Source organism: Camelus dromedarius, chromosome 7 (assembly GCF_036321535.1).
Source record: "Camelus dromedarius isolate mCamDro1 chromosome 7, mCamDro1.pat, whole genome shotgun sequence".
In the NCBI taxonomy this organism is placed as follows: domain Eukaryota; kingdom Metazoa; phylum Chordata; class Mammalia; order Artiodactyla; family Camelidae; genus Camelus; species Camelus dromedarius.
The window spans coordinates 25,614,365-25,636,824 of NC_087442.1; the positions used below are offsets into that span (position 1 = coordinate 25,614,365).

At 41.1% G+C, this 22,460-nt stretch overlaps 1 protein-coding gene across 2 annotated transcripts in view; it reads left to right on the forward strand.

Annotated features, from left to right (window-relative positions):
- Positions 1-486: 486 nt before the first annotated feature.
- AASS (aminoadipate-semialdehyde synthase) overlaps positions 487-22,460 on the forward strand; it is a 52,298-nt gene continuing 30,324 nt past the window's right edge. The window contains exons 1-11 of one of the 2 annotated variants that reach the window (XM_031455268.2): positions 487-579; positions 8,570-8,794; positions 11,043-11,219; positions 13,911-13,995; positions 16,841-16,908; positions 17,017-17,163; positions 18,086-18,164; positions 18,295-18,422; positions 19,854-20,002; positions 21,273-21,395; positions 21,766-21,877. In XM_031455268.2, coding sequence (XP_031311128.2) covers positions 8,585-8,794; positions 11,043-11,219; positions 13,911-13,995; positions 16,841-16,908; positions 17,017-17,163; positions 18,086-18,164; positions 18,295-18,422; positions 19,854-20,002; positions 21,273-21,395; positions 21,766-21,877 — 1,278 coding nt within the window. In that variant the 5' untranslated portion in view covers positions 487-579; positions 8,570-8,584. Of the gene's footprint in view, positions 580-8,569; positions 8,795-11,042; positions 11,220-13,910; positions 13,996-16,840; positions 16,909-17,016; positions 17,164-18,085; positions 18,165-18,294; positions 18,423-19,853; positions 20,003-21,272; positions 21,396-21,765; positions 21,878-22,460 lie in introns of those variants that run through there. The other variant, XM_064487397.1, reaches the window with a different exon arrangement.

Genomic DNA, 22,460 nt, shown 5'->3' on the forward strand with positions numbered 1-22,460 from the left:
GTAGAGTTGAATTCATTGTAGGATGATTCATTGATGTAGAGTCTCAGCTGGATTCTAAAACTACTCTAAGAACTGTCATCTGGCTTCACAGGCTTGTTATGAGGCTGTGAAAATGCTTTGAAAAGTGTGTATCGCTAAACAAGAGTAATACACGTAAGCTCGAAACTTTCTTTTTCCCGGGAGGTACACATATCTGTTGAGCGTGTAATGTTCGGACTATTTTCGTCCTTCGGCTCCGCCTGTCTTCTGCTATGGACAGTTACAAACTTGGTCAACAACCTTCCTGGGAGAACGTGATGCCCTCAGCTAACGACGTAGGTCAGAGATCTAAAAAGCAGAAGGATTTTTGGGGAGGGGCAAGGGCAGGGCATGACCTAGTACCCAGCAGCGCCGCCGATTGGCGGACGAGAAGGTTGTTCCCTCAGAGCAGCCGCTGATTGGCTGCGGAGGAAGAGGCATGACGTCCTGAGAAGTTGAGCAAGGACCTCCTCCTCCCGGCTCTCATCCCAATTTCTGCGGGGAGTTCGGAGCTTGTCCTGCCCAGAGCCGGGAACGCAGAGGCAGCGGGGACTGGACGAGGTGAGGAGGGGTGCCCCGAGGGGGCTGAGCAGGTGGGCGCTGGGCTCAGCCTGTAAGATGAGTTTGGAGATCGCTGGCAGGTACTTGCTGTCCCCCGGGAGGGGCCGCGAGCTCTGCCTCCTCCTCCCTGCACCGCGGGAGACCCGGGAACTCCGCGTTCACCGGCCGTTGCCGGGAAGACTGGGGAAGAGGGTGGCGAGCGTTTGGGCCTCCTCGCCAGACCTCCCTTCCGAGCGAGCGTTTCCCTGCGGGCGGAGGATAGAGGGTAGGGGGCAGTTATCGCGGCTCCGGGATTTCTGTATAGGAAGGAGGAGTGGCAATTTGGATTTTTTTTTTTTTCCTCTTTTGGCGGGGTCAGAGGTGGGGGCGGTTGCCGGGGAGTAAAGGATTGGTCTTGAAGGTGTAGAACAAACTACCTGTTGACTGTTGGGCTGCATCCTTATATAGATGGACTGACTCCAGGGGGTGGTTGATGGAGATTGTAGGGGGCACCCCCCACCCCACCCCACGTTCTTTTGGCACAGTTATTGGTTGACCCTTCCAGCCCTGGCTTGCTTTACCAAACTCGGATCACGAACTTCCTCATCCTGCCCATATGGAACTGGCCCTTCTCTCTGAGATGGAGACAGCTCCGCACCCGTCCCGCCCACTGAAGCTGCCGCTTCCAGTCCATTCTCTAACAGAGATAGGAGAAGTGAGAAAGCGGTGTGCCTCGGGGGTCAGCGTCTCCCGAACTCTAACTGGAAGAAATGTAGTTTTCAGGCACTGATTTCAGGAGATTTGGGAGTGGGTGGGGTATGGGGAGAGGGAGAGAGAGTGTTTAGTAATTTGAATAAAGATGAACATTTTTTGATATTGTGGGTTGTCAGTTACCAGAATGTGGAGAGGATGTACCAGTGATTACACCCACCTAACTGCACAGGACTGAAGAATCATTGACTTTGACATGTGATTTTCATATACTTTATACTGAAACAAAAACAAAAACAAAAACCCATGACACTTGATGTGACATGTGGCTGTGCTCACCTTAGAGGAGTGGGCAGGCTTGCAGCCTTTTTCTTAACATTTAGTAGTGTTTACACATGTGCTCAGTACTTTATGCACATTAGCTCAATTAAACTTCAGAATGGCCCTGCAATGTACATATTAACATGATTCCCATTTTTGCAGATGAGGCACAGATAGGTTAAGTTACTCACCAAGGTCATAGAGTAAGTGGGAGGCTGAGGACCCCAGGCCATTTGTGGAGGAGACATTCAGAGTTCCTTTGCAGTACCCCCTCCTGTTGCAAGCTCTGGGCTGTTGGTCAATGCAGTTAATGCAGGTAATTTAGGTGAATACTCTGTCTTCCTCCATACTGTCTTTGGTATTTTGTTTGGTGTTTGTTTCCTTGTTCAGTGTATTTTAGCTGGATCTTTGTGAGTCAATTTATGTTCTAAAATTCTAATGCTTTTGTAATCCACAGTGCCCAGTCACTACTATACTTAACAGAATCAGTAGGATTTTAGTATTATATTTCAGTTGGGATGAGGAAACTGAGGTGAAGTAAGGAACCGTGTAGCTAGTTATATGTCTCAGCATCCAGGTCTGGATTTTGCTACCATAGTGTATTGCATTTCATAACATTCATTGGTCTATAAGATCTTGGAAAGAGACTAGATCTTTTGTAGGGCATTGTGGGGAGGAGAGCGATGAGTCCCTGTCCTTATTCATGAGCCTATTTTTTTTTTCTCTGCTACATTGGTCTTTATGACATTCATTTAAATTTGCTCATTGATCTATTCATTCTTTCCCCAAACACTTGAGTTCTCCTATGCAGTAGTCACTGGGAATACAGAGATGAAGACAACGCAATTCATTCCCTCCAAGAATTTAGAGTTTAGCAAACAAACAGACAGAGAAGCAGGGAAACATTTTGGATTAGACTCCAGTTCAGAACTAACTTTGCATTCCATCTCAGTGAAGCTAAATTTGTGGGCTGGAGACCATGAGATTCATAGGTCCTATATCTTCTGATGACTTAGAGTAACCGATGGACTTGAAAACATATGAATATTCTTGACAAGATTAATTAATATTAATAGACACCCCCCCATCTACTTGTTTTTACTTCTATTTTGTAAGGAGCTTAATGTTAAAAGAATATAGCTATGCAACAGGAAATGAAAGTGTGGAGAACAGTGCTGCTGCATGCCCAAGCCTAGTTCTAGCACGCTTTGGGGTTGGGAGCTATTTGCATTAATTCTAGGCCATCACCAGGTGTTCTGTTCATTTGGAACTCTTTTGGACCTCTCCAGGAATATTATGGTCTGGATACCAAAAATATATTGTGGGCCAAGACTCATGGCCATGGAGCCGACTACCCTTATTTACAGTGCCAGGGCTTCCTGGGAAGCCACGGCTTTTTAAATATGCTTGCATTTTTTTGAATGAACTGGAAGTGTGGATGTACATCACTTGCATTTCTCACTCAGTACTTTATTTTCTTCAACTCAAGGCTGCGCCATCCTTAGTCTTTCGATGTCTAATCTAGATGTATGTCTGATTATTACAAGTAACTTGGCACTGAGAAATCTCCCCATGTGATCTAATAGTTTTAGTTTGAGTCACTGAATTATGTTCTAGTGGAATTATTTTAAAGATCTGAAATACAAGGATGACTCTGGGGCCTAGCCATAGATAATTTGGCCTTAATTTCTTCAATAATGAATTTGTGATCATTTTTACATGTCTCAGTGGAAGCAACAGAAATTAGAAGCAACAGAAATTAGCTCTTTTTATACTTAAGCTCTTATATTTGCTTGCACATTGTTTTGGTTTAGGTAGGTGGTTTTTAGGTTTATAAAGTTTTCTAGTTAGGTTGATATTACAGAAAGGATTGAAGAGACTTAAAGAATTTTTTTAGTATTTGGTGGAAGAATACAAAACTCTATGTAGACCTCAGCTCTCTTCATCTACCTACCATTCTAACTCATGAAAACCAGCACAAATTAGATACATTATTTTATGGCATAAGTACTACCTGAACAATAGCAGATAAATGCAACCTAATCCAATTACATTTAAAAGTCATACCAACCAAACCACAGATGGTTTTATTATGATTCATCCATTGAGGCTTGGAAAATGCTTTTTATGAAACGTGAAAAATTCCTTATTTATATGGGGCTCACTGCCTTCATTTATATTATCTGCCTTTAGATGATTTTCTCTCAGGTCTATTCTGACTCTAATATTCATCTATAGCTAGTAACTGATAATTCACCAACAGATTTTAATTGGAGCCATTTAAGTAGATAAAATTGTTTCATCCTGCTCCTGTTGGATCCCAGGAAAATGGTCAGGGCCTAGATTGCTGCCTCTTTGTAAGCACCTAACATTGTGCTCTGCACACCTTAAGTGCCCCCCCCCCCCATTTTGTTTTAGTTAGAGAAAGAAAATCAGAACACCTCTCCCATTATCAATGGACAAATGATAGCTCCATCAATAAAATTTCTGGCTTTTATTATATTTTATTATATTAAATTCTCTCTAATTTGAAAAGTTACATGCACCCCAATGTTTGTAGCAGTACTATTTACAATAGCCAAGACATGGAGGTAACCCAAATGTCCATCAACAGATGATTGGATAAAGAAGTTGTGGTAGATACAATGGAATACTACTCAGCCATAAAAAAGAATGAAATAATGCCATTTGCAGCAACATGGATGGACCTAGAGATTATCATACTAAATGAAGTAAATTAGACAAAGACAAATATCATATTATATCACTTGTATGTGGAATCCAAAAAAAAAAATGACACAGGTGGACTTATTTACAAAACAGAAATAGATTCATAGACACAGAAAACAAACTTATGGTTACCAAAGGGGAAAGTGGGGTGGGGGGAGGTATAAACTAGGAGTTTGGGATCTGCAGGTACAGATACTATATATAAAATAGGTAAAGAACAAGGTCCTACTGTGTAGCACAGGGACCTATATTCAATAGTTTGTAATAACCAATAATGAAAAAGAAATAGGAAAAAGATAAATATATATCTATAACTGAATCACTACACCATATATCAGAAACTAATATAACATTGTAAATCAACTGTATTTCAATAAAAAAATTAATATTAGAAATATTAGAAAATATTCATGCTAGAAACAAATGACCAACTTAATTACTATATTAACACATGCAATTGTGCAAAAAACCCAGTCTACTAACCATTTGAAAGGACCTTCCCAACTAAATAAGCGGTCCTCTGCCTTTGAAGGTGGCTTTTCCTCAGGTATAATCTTCTGTAACTACACCTCACAGAATCTTTTGTTTCTTCTCATTATTTAGGGTGATCATGTACACAATGACCATGGTTTATTTCATGGTCACTGAAAGAAAGTGGTGGGTTATGTATGGAGTTCTAAGCTCTATCTACTATCTGTCTGTCTGTCTGTCTGTCTGTCTATCTCTTTTCTTCTAGTGACCATTTTCTTTCTGATTTCTCTTGAAAAGGATAGAAAACACCAAGAACATTTAAGCATATTTCCCCTCCTGCCCTGATGCTCATATGTGCATTGTAAAGATAGGTAATTTGCAGGATAAGTAAATTACAAGAAATTCTTAAGTCTTCCCCCAAACTGAGAGATGGGAAGAGAGTAAGGTGATGTCATATAGTATGTTCTCCTGTTGCTAGAGTCCATCTGCTAATTATCCTCCTAGATCAGTACATGTCTGTGCAACTCACTACAGTATCTCATGGCTTTTAGAGACATTTCAGATTCCTAACCAATCCTAGGCAAGTGAAAATGTATACCTTAGTGTTGTTCTTGTTTTCACAAAAGCAAAGAATCTTTTTAAATTTTATTTTTATGCTATTTGAAACGTTGGCCCTTAATGAGATGAATGGAAGACTGTTTAGAAATAGTCAGGGGAAGGGTCTTGTTTCACGTCCCTGTGACCCTTCTCTTTCTCTCCTTGTTTCTTGCCTCCTCTTCTTTCTCCTTGTTTTTGCCAGCTCTTTCCTTCTCTTCTTCTTTCCTCCTCTTGCTTTCCCATATCCTCCTTGCTCATGCTGCAGGCTGTTAACAGCACCCAGCCCTGTCAGGTAACCTCACTAGAGCCAGTGGGTAAGCCTGGAGTCTTACTGCCTTGCTTCCACTTGAAAGCATTGCCAGTAATAAACATCAGTTCCTTATATTCTTGGAAAAGCCCACAAAATCCAGGACAAGGAAATCAAGGACAGTCCACCAGGGCATTTCTGTGAAATACCAGGCACCTGCAGTGCTTGACCTCAGAGCCATTCAGAAATCCTCACTGTGACATTTTCCTTGACGACCTTAGAATGAAACCGATGATGGGCCCATCCATGTAGGCTGAGACTAAGTTTCAACGTTCAAGCAATTACTAACATGGTCAAACCTGCTATCATCAAATCTTTTTTCTAAGCACTCAGAAACCTAGAATTTCCCTTGGCAGGGATTCAGGGAGGATTTTTGGTGACACACAGGAAAGGGGTTGATAGAGGCACCCCATGCTGCGGGGAGAACTGGTCATATAGTCAGTACCATATGGATCCGATTTATTTCTGAGATGAGCTGCCAGTAGTTAACAACGTGGGTCAGATCTACAAGGTGTGGATCTGCAGTCTTTGGCAAAGAAGAGATAATCCTGAGTGTTAAATATTAACCTAGGGGTCCTGCTTCTGCTTAAAAGCAGCACCTTGTCAGATTTCACTTCAGTTTCTTCATTGGTAAAATGAGGATATAATAGTATCTGCTTAGTAAGATTTTGGCAAGGAGGAAATGAAAAGTGTCTGTAAAGTGCTTGGCATAGTGTTAAATATAATGTTAAATCAGTGGTAGCTACTGTTGTATTTGCTTAAAAACAAAGCATCAGGATTTGTGATTGAAGAATTCCCTACAAAAAGTGAAAGTGAAAGGAACTTCCCGAATAAAATGCAGACGGTCAGCCTCTGCTGCTTTCCTTCCTTGTCCCCGTGGAAAGTCTGCGTTTGCAAACATGGATGTGTGTGTTACACGTGTGTATGTTTGTGTCTGTCCTCCCACACTGTACCCCGGACTCCAGACAGAGGAGGGGGAGAGGAGGAGGGGGGAGCATTGTTCAGAGAGCAGAGGCTGTGGTTATGAATCAAGTTTGGGCTCACCAGAGAGATTAAATTATTTGAACATGATTCCTAATCTTTGTGCCAAGAATTGCTACCAAGTGTAGAGGATTAAGATCGCTTGGTGGCCTCTGCTCTGTGAGATACAGCCCCTGCTGGCAAGAGGGGACTATTTCTGGGCTTACCCATGTGTTCAGAGGACTCACTTGTCTTTGGAACTGGTTTCATTTAAGAACATAGGGATTCAAGTTCTGTGGGACATCGATGATTTTCGTTGGGCTTGAGGGAGAATACATGCATTGGGCTTGGCCTTGGGTTTGGGCTTAAGGTATTTTCTTTTAAAAACAAAGCCATATAAATAAACCAAAAAGTTAGATAGAGTATGTAACAATCTTTTACTGAAACGTTGACATCTGTGTTTCGGCCCGATGGAAGCTAGCCTGAGCTCCTGATCGCCGGTGCGTTCGTGTGCTGGGTGTGGCATTTTCTCTCCCTGCCCCTCTTCTAACTAAAGCCTCCTTAGCCGGACTTCTTGCTATTGCCCTTACTCTTTTAGTCTGTTGTTTTGTGAGTCGTCCTGTAGATTTTCTGTCTAGGATGGCAAGTCGTTGTTTGCCCCTAGGAAATGTACTTGCATGTTCACTGTTTGGACCAAACTTCCCCATCTATAAGGTGGATCTGATTTAGAGATTGCCGTCTGATGTAGCAGAAATGTGTTCTGTAAGAATTTTGCTAGATACTAGCAGTAATTGGTAAGGAATTTCTAGAAGGTGTAAAAATCTAGTCCCTATATTTTGATGTCAACCTGAAACAGAAAACTGAGGTTTCAGGTCCAAGTGATCCAGCAAACTATCATCTGACATGACCTTTGCCTACTAAATTTACATGCCCATAAATAACAGAATACCATTTGACATTTATGCTTTAAAAATTTCTATAAAATGTACTCTGTGCTGACACATAGTAAGCCTCTTGTAAATATTTCTTGATTGAATAAACGGGTAGAGTTTTATGATCTGGAATAACAGAAAAGTGATGGAGACAGAGGTCCAGGTTTAATATAAGAGCAGGAGGATGTGGCACAGGAGGAAACTCTGGAAAGGAGAAGAGCGTGCTTAGCGCAGCAGAAGGGTCAGTTGAGTGAGGCTGGGGTCTCAGAGAGGGCGGGGGCTTAGGGCTGTGCGCTTCAGCCTCTAATGCCTGTGGGGAAGACCATGTTTGTTTTGTTTCTTAAATATAAATGCTTTTATAAAATTCAGTAGCAGTGAATGACTAGAAAAAATGATCCTGTGATCTAAAAGTTTCCAAGTGCTTACTTTCTGTTTCTGTACCTGTCTCACCGTGGACCAGTAAGGAGCAGTTCACTGCCTGACAGCAGGCTCTGAAACGCACTTTGAGCACACTGCTGTAGGGAACGGGCAGAGGTGAAACTCTGAAGAGGCTGGGGCTGGACTGTCCAGAACATCGCACATGGTTAAAGGATTCTCAACTTTATATCCTCAAAGTTGGCAAAATTATCTTCCTGTATTTACCTTGTAGGTTAATTTGCTTAAAACTTTTGTGCTGAATAAATGTTTGATAAAGCATATTTTTTAAAAAAAAATGATTTCCGCTTAGCAGATATTGGTTAGAATTCCGTAAGTTGCTCAGGACATCTTTTAATTTTGGGAAAAACTTCATTTGTGGAAATCTTTTTTTTATTTTTCGGGTAAAGGAACACTTGACATCATCCAAGTTTTCCCTCGCCCTCCTCCATCTTGTATCTGTTACCATCTGAGGTGGCTGGACTTTACAACAGATTTCTCAGGAGACCAGAACTAACCTGTGCGCCCTCCTGCCTTGTGCTGTCCTGCTCTCACGATGTCTTTACAGTCACCAGGTTTCAAGATGCTGCGAGTGCTTAGGACCCGACCGGGCAGGCTGGGGCTCAGCCGCTCCAGAGGGCTCCACCACAAGGCGGTGGTGGCCCTGCGGCGGGAGGACGTGAACGCCTGGGAGAGGAGGGCTCCTCTGGCCCCCCGGCACATCAAGGGGATCACCAACCTGGGGTACAAGGTCTTAATACAGCCTTCCAACCGGCGGGCCATCCACGACAAGGCAAGTATTTCTAATCCTTTAAATTTGTGGGAATAAAATGACCCTGTGTGTGAAAATTAGGGGGCATCTGAGTGAAAATAAAGTGATTGCTAGTGTCACTTACATACCACATGGCAGTTTTCCTTTACTTTAGTTATACTGAGATTGTGTAGTCATAATGAGACTTCTAGTTTGAATCCTTTGAGTCCAGCATTTAGCCAGTAAGTATTATTTCCACCCCATTCCATGCCTTCTCCAGCTGTGAAATCAAGGGGTTGCTTTTAGGAGATGATGTCCTTCAGTCACTCTCTCCTTCACGTGCGACCCTTGTTCTGGGACTGGGGAGACAAAGACTCAGGAGCCTTTCTTTACCCTGCCAGCCACTGGGTGAAGCCCTTGACATTCCTCGTTCCATTTATTCTTCACTGTAATCTTATGACACAAGTTTTTGACTCTTATTTTTATCTTACAGAGTGCTGTGTCCACAAGTTATCTGAATCACTTTTTCTGTGCGGTTACATTGTCAATGTGCTCTCCGGTTGGATATTTATTTTTGTTTCAATGACACTTTCATGTTTGCTTTTAAATCCTTTTTGATTCAATTTTATTTTTCAAATGAGTTAAAGACTTCCAAGTTTCCAAGATCAAAACCATGTAAAAAGATGAGACCCAGAGAAGTCTTGCTCTCATTAGGCCCCCACATCCCACCCCCACCACCCTATAGCTTACAAGTGTCATCAGTTTCTAACTTCGCATTCCTATGTTTCTTCTTGCAAAAATAAGTCTGTGTGTATGTGTGTGTGTTCTCAGTTCCCCTTCAGTCTTATACAGAAGGTTGTATGCGATACGTACTCTTTTGCACCTGGCTTTGTTCAATCTACACCATATCCTGGAAATCACTCCATGTTAGTTCATAGAGATCTGCTTCACTCTACTTAGTGGCTGGGTAGTAATTACCCCACTGTAATGACTCCATGACTTATCATGATTTATTTAGACAGTCTACTATAAATGGGCAAATAGACTGTTTTCAAAGAAACCACAAATGAACTGTACATTTATTGTTTTCTTATCTCTCCTATGCATCTGTACTTCCCTTTAAAGTAGATTCCTAACTAGATTTATCTTCATTTTATTCAACTGCCACCTTTGATGCTTTTAAAATTCTGCCTTGTGCATACTACCCCTTTATTTCAAAATCTGAAATGACTGTCTGTAGCCTCCATGTACTAACTATGCAATCTCGTTAAATGCCTAAGCCTCAGGTTTCCCACGGGTAAAATGGCGATAATAATAGTACCTTCCTCATGGGAGTTTTATGAGAATTAAATGAAATAATTCATGCAAAAAGCTTAGTAAAGCATATGGTAATTTATTGATAAATATCAATGATTATTATTTTTGTCTCATTTTCACCATGAGGGTATTTAATATAAATAAAGCTTATATTCACTATCAGTAACCTAAATATTCCTCAAATTGATTTACCCATTATGCCCCTAAACATCTTACTTTCCTGTCTCCGTATTTGTATATATTCCTTCAATGCCTCTTACTGATATTACCATGTTGTATTTCCCATCTCCATCCTTCCAAATCCTACCCAGCCTGTAGATTAATTTGAATTTCCCTATTTCCTTGGTCACCTGGGAATTATCTCAGTATCCATTAAATTAATATATCACTTAGATTATGCTAATCATAATGTTCTTTTGAATTCAGCATCATGTACTGTGCCTCTGGCTTTTTTTTCTTACTATGTTTTGTGAGCTCCTTGCCTGTCTTCCTTTGTGTCTTATCACCTCATCTCTAGCACCGTCCCCTGTACAGAGTAAAGCAGTAATAAATACCAGTTGAACGCCCCCCAAAAAGAAAAGAAAATATTGTATGTATCTATGTCCGTCTTTTAAAAATACAACTGAGTAATAAATTACTATTTAGCATTTAATGTTTCAGGGCATTGTTGGTACAAAATACACATTTTACAAGTATATTGGAATCACATGTGTTAGTGGTTATGAGCAAATTATTAACTGTTCTTAAATAAAAGTGTGCTGAATTTTCTAATTTTGCTTTTGCTACAGAAGTCAGACATGTTAGGTTGATCTTTAACCAGCAGGTGAGATATTAAAAGTAGCTTTTCTATTATTTGTTCCTTATATTTCATCCCTTCAAAAGGTTGTACCTTTAATGGCTACATTTATTTATTAAAGAAAATAGAGATACGACGAAGCAGGGGAATAACTTTTAACCAAAATTACATTCCCAGGAATATGTCAAAGCTGGTGGCATTCTTCAAGAGGATATTTCTGAAGCTTGTCTAATTTTGGGAGTTAAAAGACCCCCAGAGGAAAAATTAATGTCCAAGAAGACTTACGCGTTCTTCTCCCACACAATAAAGGCTCAGGAGGCCAATATGGGTTTGTTGGATGAGCTTCTAAAAAAGGTAATTAGTGACCAATATTCATAAATGTTAACATAGACACATATTTTTTTTTCTTTTAACTGTCAAGTGGAGTTTTAGCTTTCTTTCAGCATCATATTGTTCACCTCGATGGGAAAAGTGATCTTCGAGTTGGTGCTTGAATAGCTCTGCTGCACTTAGGGCTCCTCTGCTGGGCAAGTTTAGAGTTTGTAATAGGAGGAACCAAACAGATTTCATTCCTTTTGTATTCTGAAATGGAAAGAATGATAGAAGCATTTGCCCCAAATGATTATTAATTTATAAGGTTAATTAGTTAAATATTGCCAAGTAGACTTTTAGAGCCGAAAAGAACCTCAGGGATCATGTAAGCCACCACCCTAATTTTTCAGATGGAGCCCAGAGAGGTGAAGTGACTTGACTGAGGTTGCACAGTTCTGTAGTACCAGAACTGGACTGGAGATTATTTTTACATTTATTAACATTCATAAGGGAAAAAAAAAACTTTTTTTGAGATTAAAAATACCATGAAAAAACTATCAGCATTTAAAATACAGAGTAGTCACTTAACCAATATTTACCAAGTGCCTGCAATGTGTCTGACCCTGTTTACTGCAATAGCAGAGCTTACATTCTAGTGGGAGGAGACAGGTGATAAATAAATGACATCTCATGTGTCATTTGGCGATATGTATAGAGGAGGAGATAAATATGATACAGGGGAAAAAAAGGAGTGCTGGGCCCTGGGGGAGGTGGCAGTGCTAGTTTAAATAGGATGATCAGGGAGAGCCTCATTGTGAAGTTGACACTGAGCAAAAATTTGAAGGAGGTGAGGGATCAAGCCATATCCACCAGGGAAAAGTCTTCCAAGCTAAGAGAATAGCAGTGCTGAGGTCTGGCGGTCTTTTTGAGTGAAGGATTAGAGTAAATCATGTTTTAAAATGTTTATTCTGCCTCCTGTGTGGATACTAGTTGGAGGTGGGAGGAGAGCAACACTTGTAAGACTGTTAGATTATTCTAGCTCAGACGCTTGGAGGATGGAGGCTTGCACGAGGGTGGCGGAAGTGGAGGCTGTGACGCACGGACAAATCTTGGATGTATTTTAGAGGTCTGATCCTCCAGGACTCACTGATGAAATGAACGTGGAATATGAGAGAGAGAGAGGGCTCAGAGATGACTCCAAGATTTTGGTTTGAGTAACTGGAAGGAGTTGCTGTAGAGTGAGATGGGGCAACTCCAAGAGGAGCAGACTTGGATGGGAGGGTCAGGAGTTGAGTTTAGGGCCTGTTGAGTTTGATTGGCCCATTAGATATTTAAGGGGAGATGCTGAGTGGGCCATTGGCTATGAGTCTGTAGCTCAGGAGGGCAGCTTCTCCTGATACCCATTCTGCAGTTGTCAGAGACTAGATGGTAGCTAAAGCCAGGAGACTGGATGAGAGCAAGGAGTGAGTGTAGATGACGTTCAAGGTCCACGTCCTGGGATAAGAATGTTAGGGCACCAGAAACTAGACTCTAATCTCACAATAGGCAGAAGACAGGAGAGTTCACAAACAGTAAGAGCATGGGGAGAATATATATTTCACATAGGTGTATGGAATACAGTCTTTTAATTTCAGATGCATGGGACAGTGGCTGTAGTTAATTTGCAGTATTTCTGAAGAACAAATTCAAAAAGTACTTAATGGGAAGAATATTATTAAAAGAATGTTTCACTTTAAGCAGATAAACTCCTCAAAAAGTACCTTAGAAACTTTTTTTGTCATATGAACTTTTGTTCATTACAAGAAAATTAATAAAAACAGACCCAGCAGGGCTGCTTTTGTGCAACATTTTGTAGCCAGTTACTTGGAGCTGAATGAATCTTAAATATTCTTAAGCTCATGCACATGGTAAAATCATATTATCTGAGGAAATAAAATGACTGTTTAAAACATTCTATAGTTACAGTATAATATAATGTATTTTTTAATGCATGCATTTGTAAGACATTTCCAAGAGAGAAGGAAGATGGCCAAGGAAAGAGGAAGAACGTGGTTTTATGAAGGTGAGGAAATGAAAACAGGCAGCATGTGCTACTTTGAAAATGATGCTTACTTGTGCAAAGATGGAGAAAGAAACAGAGCCAGAGAAAGAGAGGGAGAGACAGAGAGAGACTTGTGTACGGACTTGAGAAGGAGTGTTGTTATTTTTAAGGTAGAAGAGAGATCTGCGTGTTTTTAGAGTAACTGAAAGGAAGGAACACTGTAATTACAGAGGGGCAATGCAAGAAAGAGAAAAAATTCAAGAAGAGTGATCTTGGAGGATTTAGAAAAAAGCTGAGCTCCAGCTCGCTGGGATTAGTCTCAGGAAGGACTCTTTTTGAGACCAGAGGAAGGACATGGGGATGAATGGGTCATTATGTAGACCTATTTGTAGATGGTGCTGGGCTAAAAGTTAAAGGAAGTCATGCCTTTGTTCTTTTACTGACTACCATTAGGGGCGTTTGACTCCCTGCTAGGACCTTCCTTTCATCTCTAATCACAACCCTGTCCTTGGTTGGTGACCTGGCATTTTCTAAGTATTTCATTGTGCACCTGATGGTAATTTATGTTAGCAAGTCAAGATATATTTTATAAGAGGAAAAAATATGAAATGCTCACTTGCTTGTGAATGTGTTTTACTCATTAAAATTAAACTTGATGGGTCTGGTTGAGAAATTTTTCATCCTTTCTTCAGGAAGTCCGCCTTATCGACTATGAGAAAATGGTGGATCATAGAGGAATACGGGTAGTGGCGTTTGGACAGTGGGCAGGTGTGGCAGGTAGGTATGCCAGGGCGGTTGTCTCACCCACTTTATACATTTGCCTGGAGAGTAACTGTATGTTGTCACTTTTCTGTTGCAAAGGGATGGGGTGCTCACTTCCACCAATAAAAATAAACATGGGGGTGCAACTAAGGGTGATGACTGTCAGGGGGCGAGAATAAGAAGGTAAATCATCATACCATATTTATTACAAAAATTAAAAGGAAAAAGCAGAAAGAAGGATAGCAAGTACGGCTACACTCTGGATTTTAGGTAGTTCTATTTGAAAGAATAGAAGGAAAGGTCAGTTTGGTGATGAGAAATTGAAGAATGGAAGAAAGGGAAAAACAGAGGGTACAGGTACAGGCAGGAACCAGCAGAGGAGCAGTCAAGCGAGGATAAGAGCCGGAGAAAAGCTTCACTGGACTTTTGTCCCAGTTGGTACTTTGAACTGTCTTTAGTTGAGAAGCACCACATGTTATGACTCTGTATCAGGTGAGACTGCTTGGATGTCTGTAGTTGTCAGAGTAAGTGCACAGTAAATGTGCAGGGATATACGGTGCTAAAGCCATACCAGCCACCCCAACGTCAGTGGCAGGTCCTGAGCACTCCCCCCCGGCAACTCGACATAGAACATGTGTCTTTTTCAAGTTCACCCAGATGGTCCCTGTGCTGGGTCACAAAACAATTCTTAATAAATTTAAAAGGTTTGACATCATAGAGTATGTGCTCTGACTGTAATAAAATTGACTTTGAAATTATAATAGAAAGAGAGCTTTAGAATTTCCAAATATTTGGAAGACAGTGTATTTTTGAGTAACCCGTACGTTCAGAGGAAATCACAGGAAAAATTAAAAAATATTTTGAATTGAATGAGAATTTAAGACATGGCATACCAAGATTTGGGGGATGCAAATAAAGTAGTACTTAGAAGGAAATTTATAGCACTGAGTGCTTTTATTAGGAAAAAAAGAAAGTTCTCAAATTAATGATCTAAACTTACATCGTAAGAAGCTAGAGAATGAAGAAGAAATTAAAATCAAAGCAAATAGAAAGAAGGAAATAATAAAGGTAAGAGGGAAAAATCAAGGAAATTAAAACAGGAAAACAGAGAAAATAAAAATCTGGTTCTTTAAAAGAAATCAATAAAATTGTTAAACTTCCTATTAGACTATTTAAAAAAGAGAGAAAAAAAATAAAAAAGAGAGAAGCCAGTATTTACCAATATTAGGAATACAGAGGGATCACACTATATATCTTATATATTTCCCTTATCCATTCAAAGGATAAGGGAAAATTATGAATAGGCCAATAAATGTAATAACATTGATGAAAGAGACAAATCTTAGAAAGACACACGTTTCCAAAACCAACTCAAGAAAAAATAAAGAACTTTAATGTCAATGTACAAAATTCCACTCACAAGCATTTATCAAGAGAAACAAATTATGTTTTGTAAAGAATTATTTGTAGTAGCTGCATTCATAATAGCCCAGACAATCCAAATGCTCATCAGCAGAGAGATAAGTAAATTGTGGTACATGCATACATTGGAAAACTCCTCAGCAATAAAAAAACAAAAGCAAACTAGTGATACACACAAAGTACGCATGAATCTCAAAAACATCATGCTGAGTGAAAGCAGACACCCAAAAAAGAGCAAAGACTTATTTAATTTGTATCAAACTGTAGAAGGAACTATACAGACAAAATCAGTCGTTGTTTGGGGCCAAGTGTTGAGGAGGGTTGAGTGGGGTGACGGGAATGTTCTGTATCTTGGTTATGTTGGTGGTAATATGGGTGAGTATGTTTGTTGCCAGTGATCAAACTATACACTTTAAATTGAGGTGACTTATTATATATAAATTATTCCTTTAAAAGTTTGACATAGTAAAAAGGTCAAAGAAAATTCAGCCAGGGTACAGAGAGGGAAAGTTCTATTCCTGAAAAGAAGAGGAGAGTGAATAACGAAGTCTTCTCTACAGGCATGCTGAGTATTTGGTCTCTAAAGGACACCCCGAGTGAGAGACTCATAAGGTGGTTGGTTGGGTCTTGAAATAAAATACCTGTGTTAGAGATACAGACTTGGAGTCATCAGCCTAGAGAGAGTACTTAAAATTTAGGACTGGATGAGATTAACTAAGGAAAAGATATGTGGAGATTGAAGAGAACAGAGCCCGGAACAGAATCCTGAGTGTGACTGGTGTTCAGGAAAGGACAGGGGACACCACGATAGGAGGGGTGGGTGTGGGAAGAGGAGCCTGCAGGGACGTAGGGTGGAATGTTCGAGTCAGACATATGCTAATGGAAGGAGAGTTCCTTGTGACTCTGAAAAGTGAGTCAAGATCTGACAAGTGCCCGCTGAGTTTAGCTACGTGGGTCACTGAAATAGCTGATGGGCGGCCCGTGGGGCAGCTCATAGTGTCAGTGGTGACTTTGTTTTTGCTTGGTCATTTGTTTTTGGTACGAGAGAAATGGAGGTGTGTTTAAATGGTGCTAAAAAAAGAACCAATAGAAAGGGACAGAGAAAGGGCATAATTCAAGAGTGAATTCCTGAGAGAGAGAGAGAGAGGAAGGGATGGGATCTGGAGCAAAGGTGGAGAAAATTAACCCTAGAGAAGGAGAGGGGCACTCTCCGTTTTAGCGGGAAAGTGGAAGGAATCGATAGGGATGCTGCTGGGCTAGTGCTTTTGATGGCAGGAAGCTGAGGGGATTGCGAAGATGACTGCTGGGGTCCCTTCCAGATCTGGGATGCTGTGGTCTGCACTTTCTCAGAGCACCGAGTAGGTTGGAGAACGGGCAGGGAGAACAGCTTCGACTCCTCCTGACTAATGGTCTGTCTACTGGTCTGACTCCGCCACAGGGATGATCAACATTTTACATGGAATGGGTTTAAGGCTCCTTGCTTTGGGACACCACACCCCTTTTATGGTGAGATGTTTGTTGTGTTTATTTCTTCTGTAACTGCATATCACATTTCAAGAACAGAAACATGTCTCGGCTGGTAGGCTGACTGGAACCGCGTGTGCTTGCTTGCAGCACATCGGCATGGCTCATAACTACAGGAACAGCAGTCAGGCTGTGCAAGCTGTCCGCGACGCTGGCTATGAAATCTCTCTGGGTTTGATGCCGAAGTCCATAGGGCCCTTAACATTTGTGTTCACGGGGACTGGTAACGTATCTAAGGTAAATTCCAACTGCCTTCTTTGTGTAAAGCAGCCTGAAACTCTGACACTCACCCAAAGGATGTGGGAATTTTGTGGGCATTTCACAGCCCGTCTCTTCCATGACTATGCATTCTGTTTGGGGTACTTTTCCTACCTATGTAGTTTTCCCATGGTAAAGGTCCAAACTTACTGTCTTTGCTTTTAGTTGGTTCTAAGCTGTTAGAGACATTGGCTGCTTTTTCTTTTCTTTTTTTTTTTTTTTCTTTTTAGAAGGATAACTCCTTGTTGTGTAAAGGTCTGTTCTTAGGGTATTCTGTTTTAGCTCCATCCCTGAGATGTCTAAAAGTTTGGAAGTGGACCCCAGGATGTAAGTTTTTCAAGACTACTTGGAGTTTTGCCAATAAGATGTTAAGAAAGTTAATTCAGGACTGGAATTAATACTTTCTTCCTTCTGGGGTGGTTTTCAGAATGCATTTGTGATCCCCCAGAGAAACTTGTAATTGTAAAATAGATATTTCTTCAATGAAAATATTTTACCAATAGGACATCACTGTTTTGTATTATACTGTGAGAGAGTCATCTGAGTGTTTTTTTTCTTCTAGGAAATATAGTTTCCTTATTTGAAATAATTTCTGCAATGAGGCAAAAAATAAATAGAAATATTTTTATTGTACTGTCATTTCTAAACACTCTTGTTTCTACTCTGAGTAACAGAAGTGAAACAAATAAAGCCCCTTCCATTGTGGTGTTCTAATGGGAATAAAAGCTGGTTTGCAGCCCACATGCAAAAAGCTGATCTGTGCTCCGTGACGTGGTCCAGGATGTGGGCAGGACAAGTCAGGCTGTGGAGTTGTGGGGAAGATGGGTTGGAATCTTCACAGGAAACTGTGTTAATTCTTTTCCTATTGATTTTTAGATTTTCACTCATGCCTTATTTACAGGGAGCCCAAGAGATCTTCAGTGAATTACCTTGTGAATACGTGGAGCCGCACGAATTAAAAGAAGTTTCCCAAACTGGAGGTAAAAGGGGAGGGAATGGGGACTGCATGCATCCTTTACTGTTTTGAATGGTTTCTGTGTTATAATATTTTATCACCATAAATCTTCATCATTCATGACCCACTTTGCTAATTTCTTTCTCCTCTGCAAGATCTGAGGAAGGTGTACGGGACGGTGTTAAGTCGCCATCATCATCTCGTCAGGAAGACCGACGGCGTGTATGACCCCGTGGAGTACGACAGGCACCCTGAGCGCTACACCAGCCGGTTTAGCACTGACGTGAGTGTCGCACCAATGCTGCGGGCTTGGCTGCTCATGCTGCACCCCAGTTAGGCTGCTTTCAAAGAGAGAAACTGTGAGTGTGTGGACTGGGTGTCAGTTCCCCGTGCTACCTCGTGAGCCATTTGGGGACCATGAGGTGGCCTCGGGAGTTGCTGGCTCTTACTGGTGTTCGGACTGGCCTTTGCTCAGTGGCTTCGGCGGTTTCTGTGGGCATGCCCTTTGCTTCACTGACTCTGTTTCTACTCCGGGTCTGGGTGTACCCAATAGCTCTAAACCGTTGCCTGGGGATTACCGTTTTCCGTTTTTCATCCTGAACTAGTTAGTACTGTTGACCAAGCACAATGTCTGTGAGGTGTGATCTCAACACAGGTCTGTCCCTTCTATGGCCACAAATTGCATCCATAAGCTTAGCCAGTCTTCTTGAAATACAAGCCGTGGATTACAGGGGACAGGATGAAAGAGTTACCTGTATAAGCACGGACCCACCCCCACTCTACAAAAAAGCTCTTTCCAACTCAGATCCTTCTGATGGGGAGACACTGGTCTCATCCTGTGAGAAGGATAATATGTTTGTGGGCTCTGTAGTCACTGGTCATGCAACAGTCCTCCTCAAAATAAACCAACCAAAGTGTAGGCACTATTGTGCACTTATTTCCTATTGTGAAAAGGAATGCTTTAAGTCATTTTAAATATGTTTGAAGAATATAACGCTTTTAGATGCTAGTGTGAAACTTAGCGTCATAGCATGTAGAGCATATTACAGAGAAGGGCTGTTACCTGTAGCTTGAGCATGCTTGAGGTGCTTGAGAAACGGTTATAGAACTCGTTTCAAGTTGAAAAACCTTGAATCGAATATATTTCCATCCCTTCTCTTTTTCCCAATCACAGAAGTGTGGGGTGGTTGGATGCATCCTAAAATGTATACTGACCTAGTTACCATGTATGCATGCATGTAGCACACTTGTCCGTGGAGCTTACAGATGTTATCTGATTTAATCTTCACAGCATTCCTTTGAGGAATGGGGTACGTATTATCCCCGTCTGGCAGGTAAGGAAGACAGAGCCCAGAGAAGTTGAGGTAGCATGATGGAGAGCACATCCAACTAGAGACTGAGCTGGAAATAGAGCACTAGGTCACTGGAATTTCTGTTATTTCCTTTTTCTTAGCTACGCAACGCATTACAGAACGGGAATATTAATATATTTATGTTCATATATTTCTCTATAATGGGGGTAATCCTTCACAGAAATCTGGGTGGGTGTTTATTGTCTTTGCCTTGAAAGGTGGCGAACGACTTGGCAAATAACGAAGTCAATCAGAAGTAACGTTAAATTACTTCTCATGAACTTGACTGGTAGGTCTCTTTGAGCACCCCGCTTTGAAAAAGGCTATTTCCTCTCTCCTTGAACTTGGAACTTGCTTTACAGATCGCACCGTATACAACTTGTTTAATTAACGGAATCTACTGGGAACAGAACACCCCTCGTCTGCTCACTCGCCAAGATGCTCAGAGTCTGCTGGCTCCAGGCAAGTCCTCAGGTGCTGGTGTTGAAGGCTGCCCAGCACTGCCACACAAGTAAGGACTTCAGCAGTTATGGCAGTTTTCAGCCAGGCCCAGTGAGGGTATCACACATAGGGGACCCGCACATCACAAGACTTGACGACCAATGGCCAGTTGTCTGCCTTGTCTTGTTCGACCTCCTGGCAGACATTGACAGTTAACCTTCCCTCCTGGGAATTCTCTTCTCTTAACTTCTGTGACTCCACATGCAGCCCAGAAGGCAGCTCCTCAGAGAGGTCGTCTCCTGCTTCCCTGTTCCCAGCTCCCTTCAGTCTGTTACTGGTTTTTTTCCCCTGAAATTTATGATCATTTGTTTCCCTGTGTTTATGACTTTCCCTGCCCTACTAGAACTTAATCTCTCTAAGGACAGGGGCCCTATTTATCCTGGTCACATGTACCCAGTACATTGTCTGACATATAATAGTCATTCAAATAATTACTAGGTGTTGAATAAATTAATTAATCAGTAAGTATTCGTGGAACACCTGGTCTGCCTGGCACTCTGCTAAGCTGAAGGGCAGGGGAAAAACATGGTTGCTACCTTCAGGCATGTGGCTGGCACCGAGTAAATGCCTAGGGAATGTTAGGAGCAACCAGTATCACAAGAGTGTAGAAGAGAGTGGGAGCGAGGGTGCAGCAAGGCCTTTAGGAGGAGTGAGGAGAATAAGAATTTCAGGTGATAGGATTGGTGTTTGATAAATATGGAGCCATCAAAGCACAATTTAAGATAATGAGTGGGACAGCCTAGCCCCAGGATGAAGTTTATATGGGCAAAAGGAAATTGGGAGGTTGGGCAGGAAAACTGGTCAACTGCTCAAGGAGTTCGAATCCTAGTCTGAGACTTTTGTTCCTAATTACAGAGATTTCTGTCATAATATGTAAAATCATGTACTACTCAGCAGGATGGGGATGGTGTAATGAAACCTTTGTAAGTGATTTAAAGTTGGCTAACTCATTAACTTGAGGCTGCTCACAATGATTTCTCAAGGTATGGGTTTTTGTTTTTACTTTTATCTCTTCCTTTTCCTTCTTCCTCCCTCCGCTTCCTCCTCCTTCTCTTTTTCTTTTTGCTTGTGGAGACTAAAACTGCTACTGGGAAGATTCTCTATATCCCAGAAGATCAGTTTCCTGAACAGTGAGCTGTAGGATAAGGAGCTGAGAGCCTCAGAGATGTTTGGCATCTACACTGAAAATTGTTCAAGGACCTTTCATTTTTATTCATTTTAAATTCTGTTGGAAACTTGAGCGTTCCATGCCCTCATCTAAGTATCGATGTTATTTACAGACTTGTGGCAATATGTGACATCTCGGCCGACACAGGAGGGTCTATTGAGTTTATGACGGAGTGCACAACAATTGAGCGTCCCTTTTGCATGTATGATGCAGATCAGCATATTATTCACGGCAGGTGAGTTCGCTAAAGCTGAGATGATACATCATTTGCTCACTTGGGAATACGAGGCTAACATAGTCAATATTTTACATCTTTAGGAAGGCTATGCAAATTTCCAGAGATGCGTTCAAGCGTTATTAAAAAAAATTGATAGAAAAACCACATACAAATCTGAAAGCTTAAATATATATACTGTATTTAAATGGGAGACGGGTTGCTGAAGAAGGGAAAAGTGTTGTTTGAAAAGTCCTGTTTGTTTTCTTATGTACGGGGGTACAGAGTCACAAATGATTATGAAACAAATGTAATGGAGTCGACATCTGGAAACGTTAGCGCTTATAAATGACATTTTGTCCGTCTGAATAAAGTGTGTTGCTTCTCCTAGTGTTGAAGGCTCTGGGATTCTGATGTGTTCCATTGACAATTTGCCAGCACAGCTTCCGATTGAATCTACAGAATACTTTGGAGACATGCTTTACCCTTATGTTGAAGAGATGGTAAGCAGACGGGTCGCGTCCGCAGCACCTCTGTGGCTTTAAAAAGAACAGTGGAATGATCTTATGAATGTTCTGGTCTTCCGTATCTAAGAAATCTGTTGTAAAATGAAATGCCAGCCCTTCGCCAAAGTACTTACTGACACTCTTATTTTACATATTCTGCTTACTTGCCGTTTGGGAAATATGATTATATAACCACCTTCGTGCTTAGTTACCACTGCACTTGCCTCTTATCATGCACATTTTATTAAGAGTGTTCCTGACATGTGATAAAATATTTGCTTTATTTTCAACTTCTTTTCCCTGATTCCTAGGTCAATTCATACTGGGGCATTCTTACTGCCCTGTGATTAGCAGATTTGAAAGATCAGAAATACAGAAAATGTTATTGGATCTTAGTCACTAATGTTAAATGACAGTTAAATGACAACCTGTGTTCTGGTCGTATATCTTTCACTGTGATCAGTGATTGGACTGCTGAAATACTGTGCAAATTCCATTTTCTTTATTAAGAAAATCTTTCTTGTTTCAGTGTGTAGCCCAAGTATTCATCCCCCTCCTGCTTTATTTCTATTGCTGATGA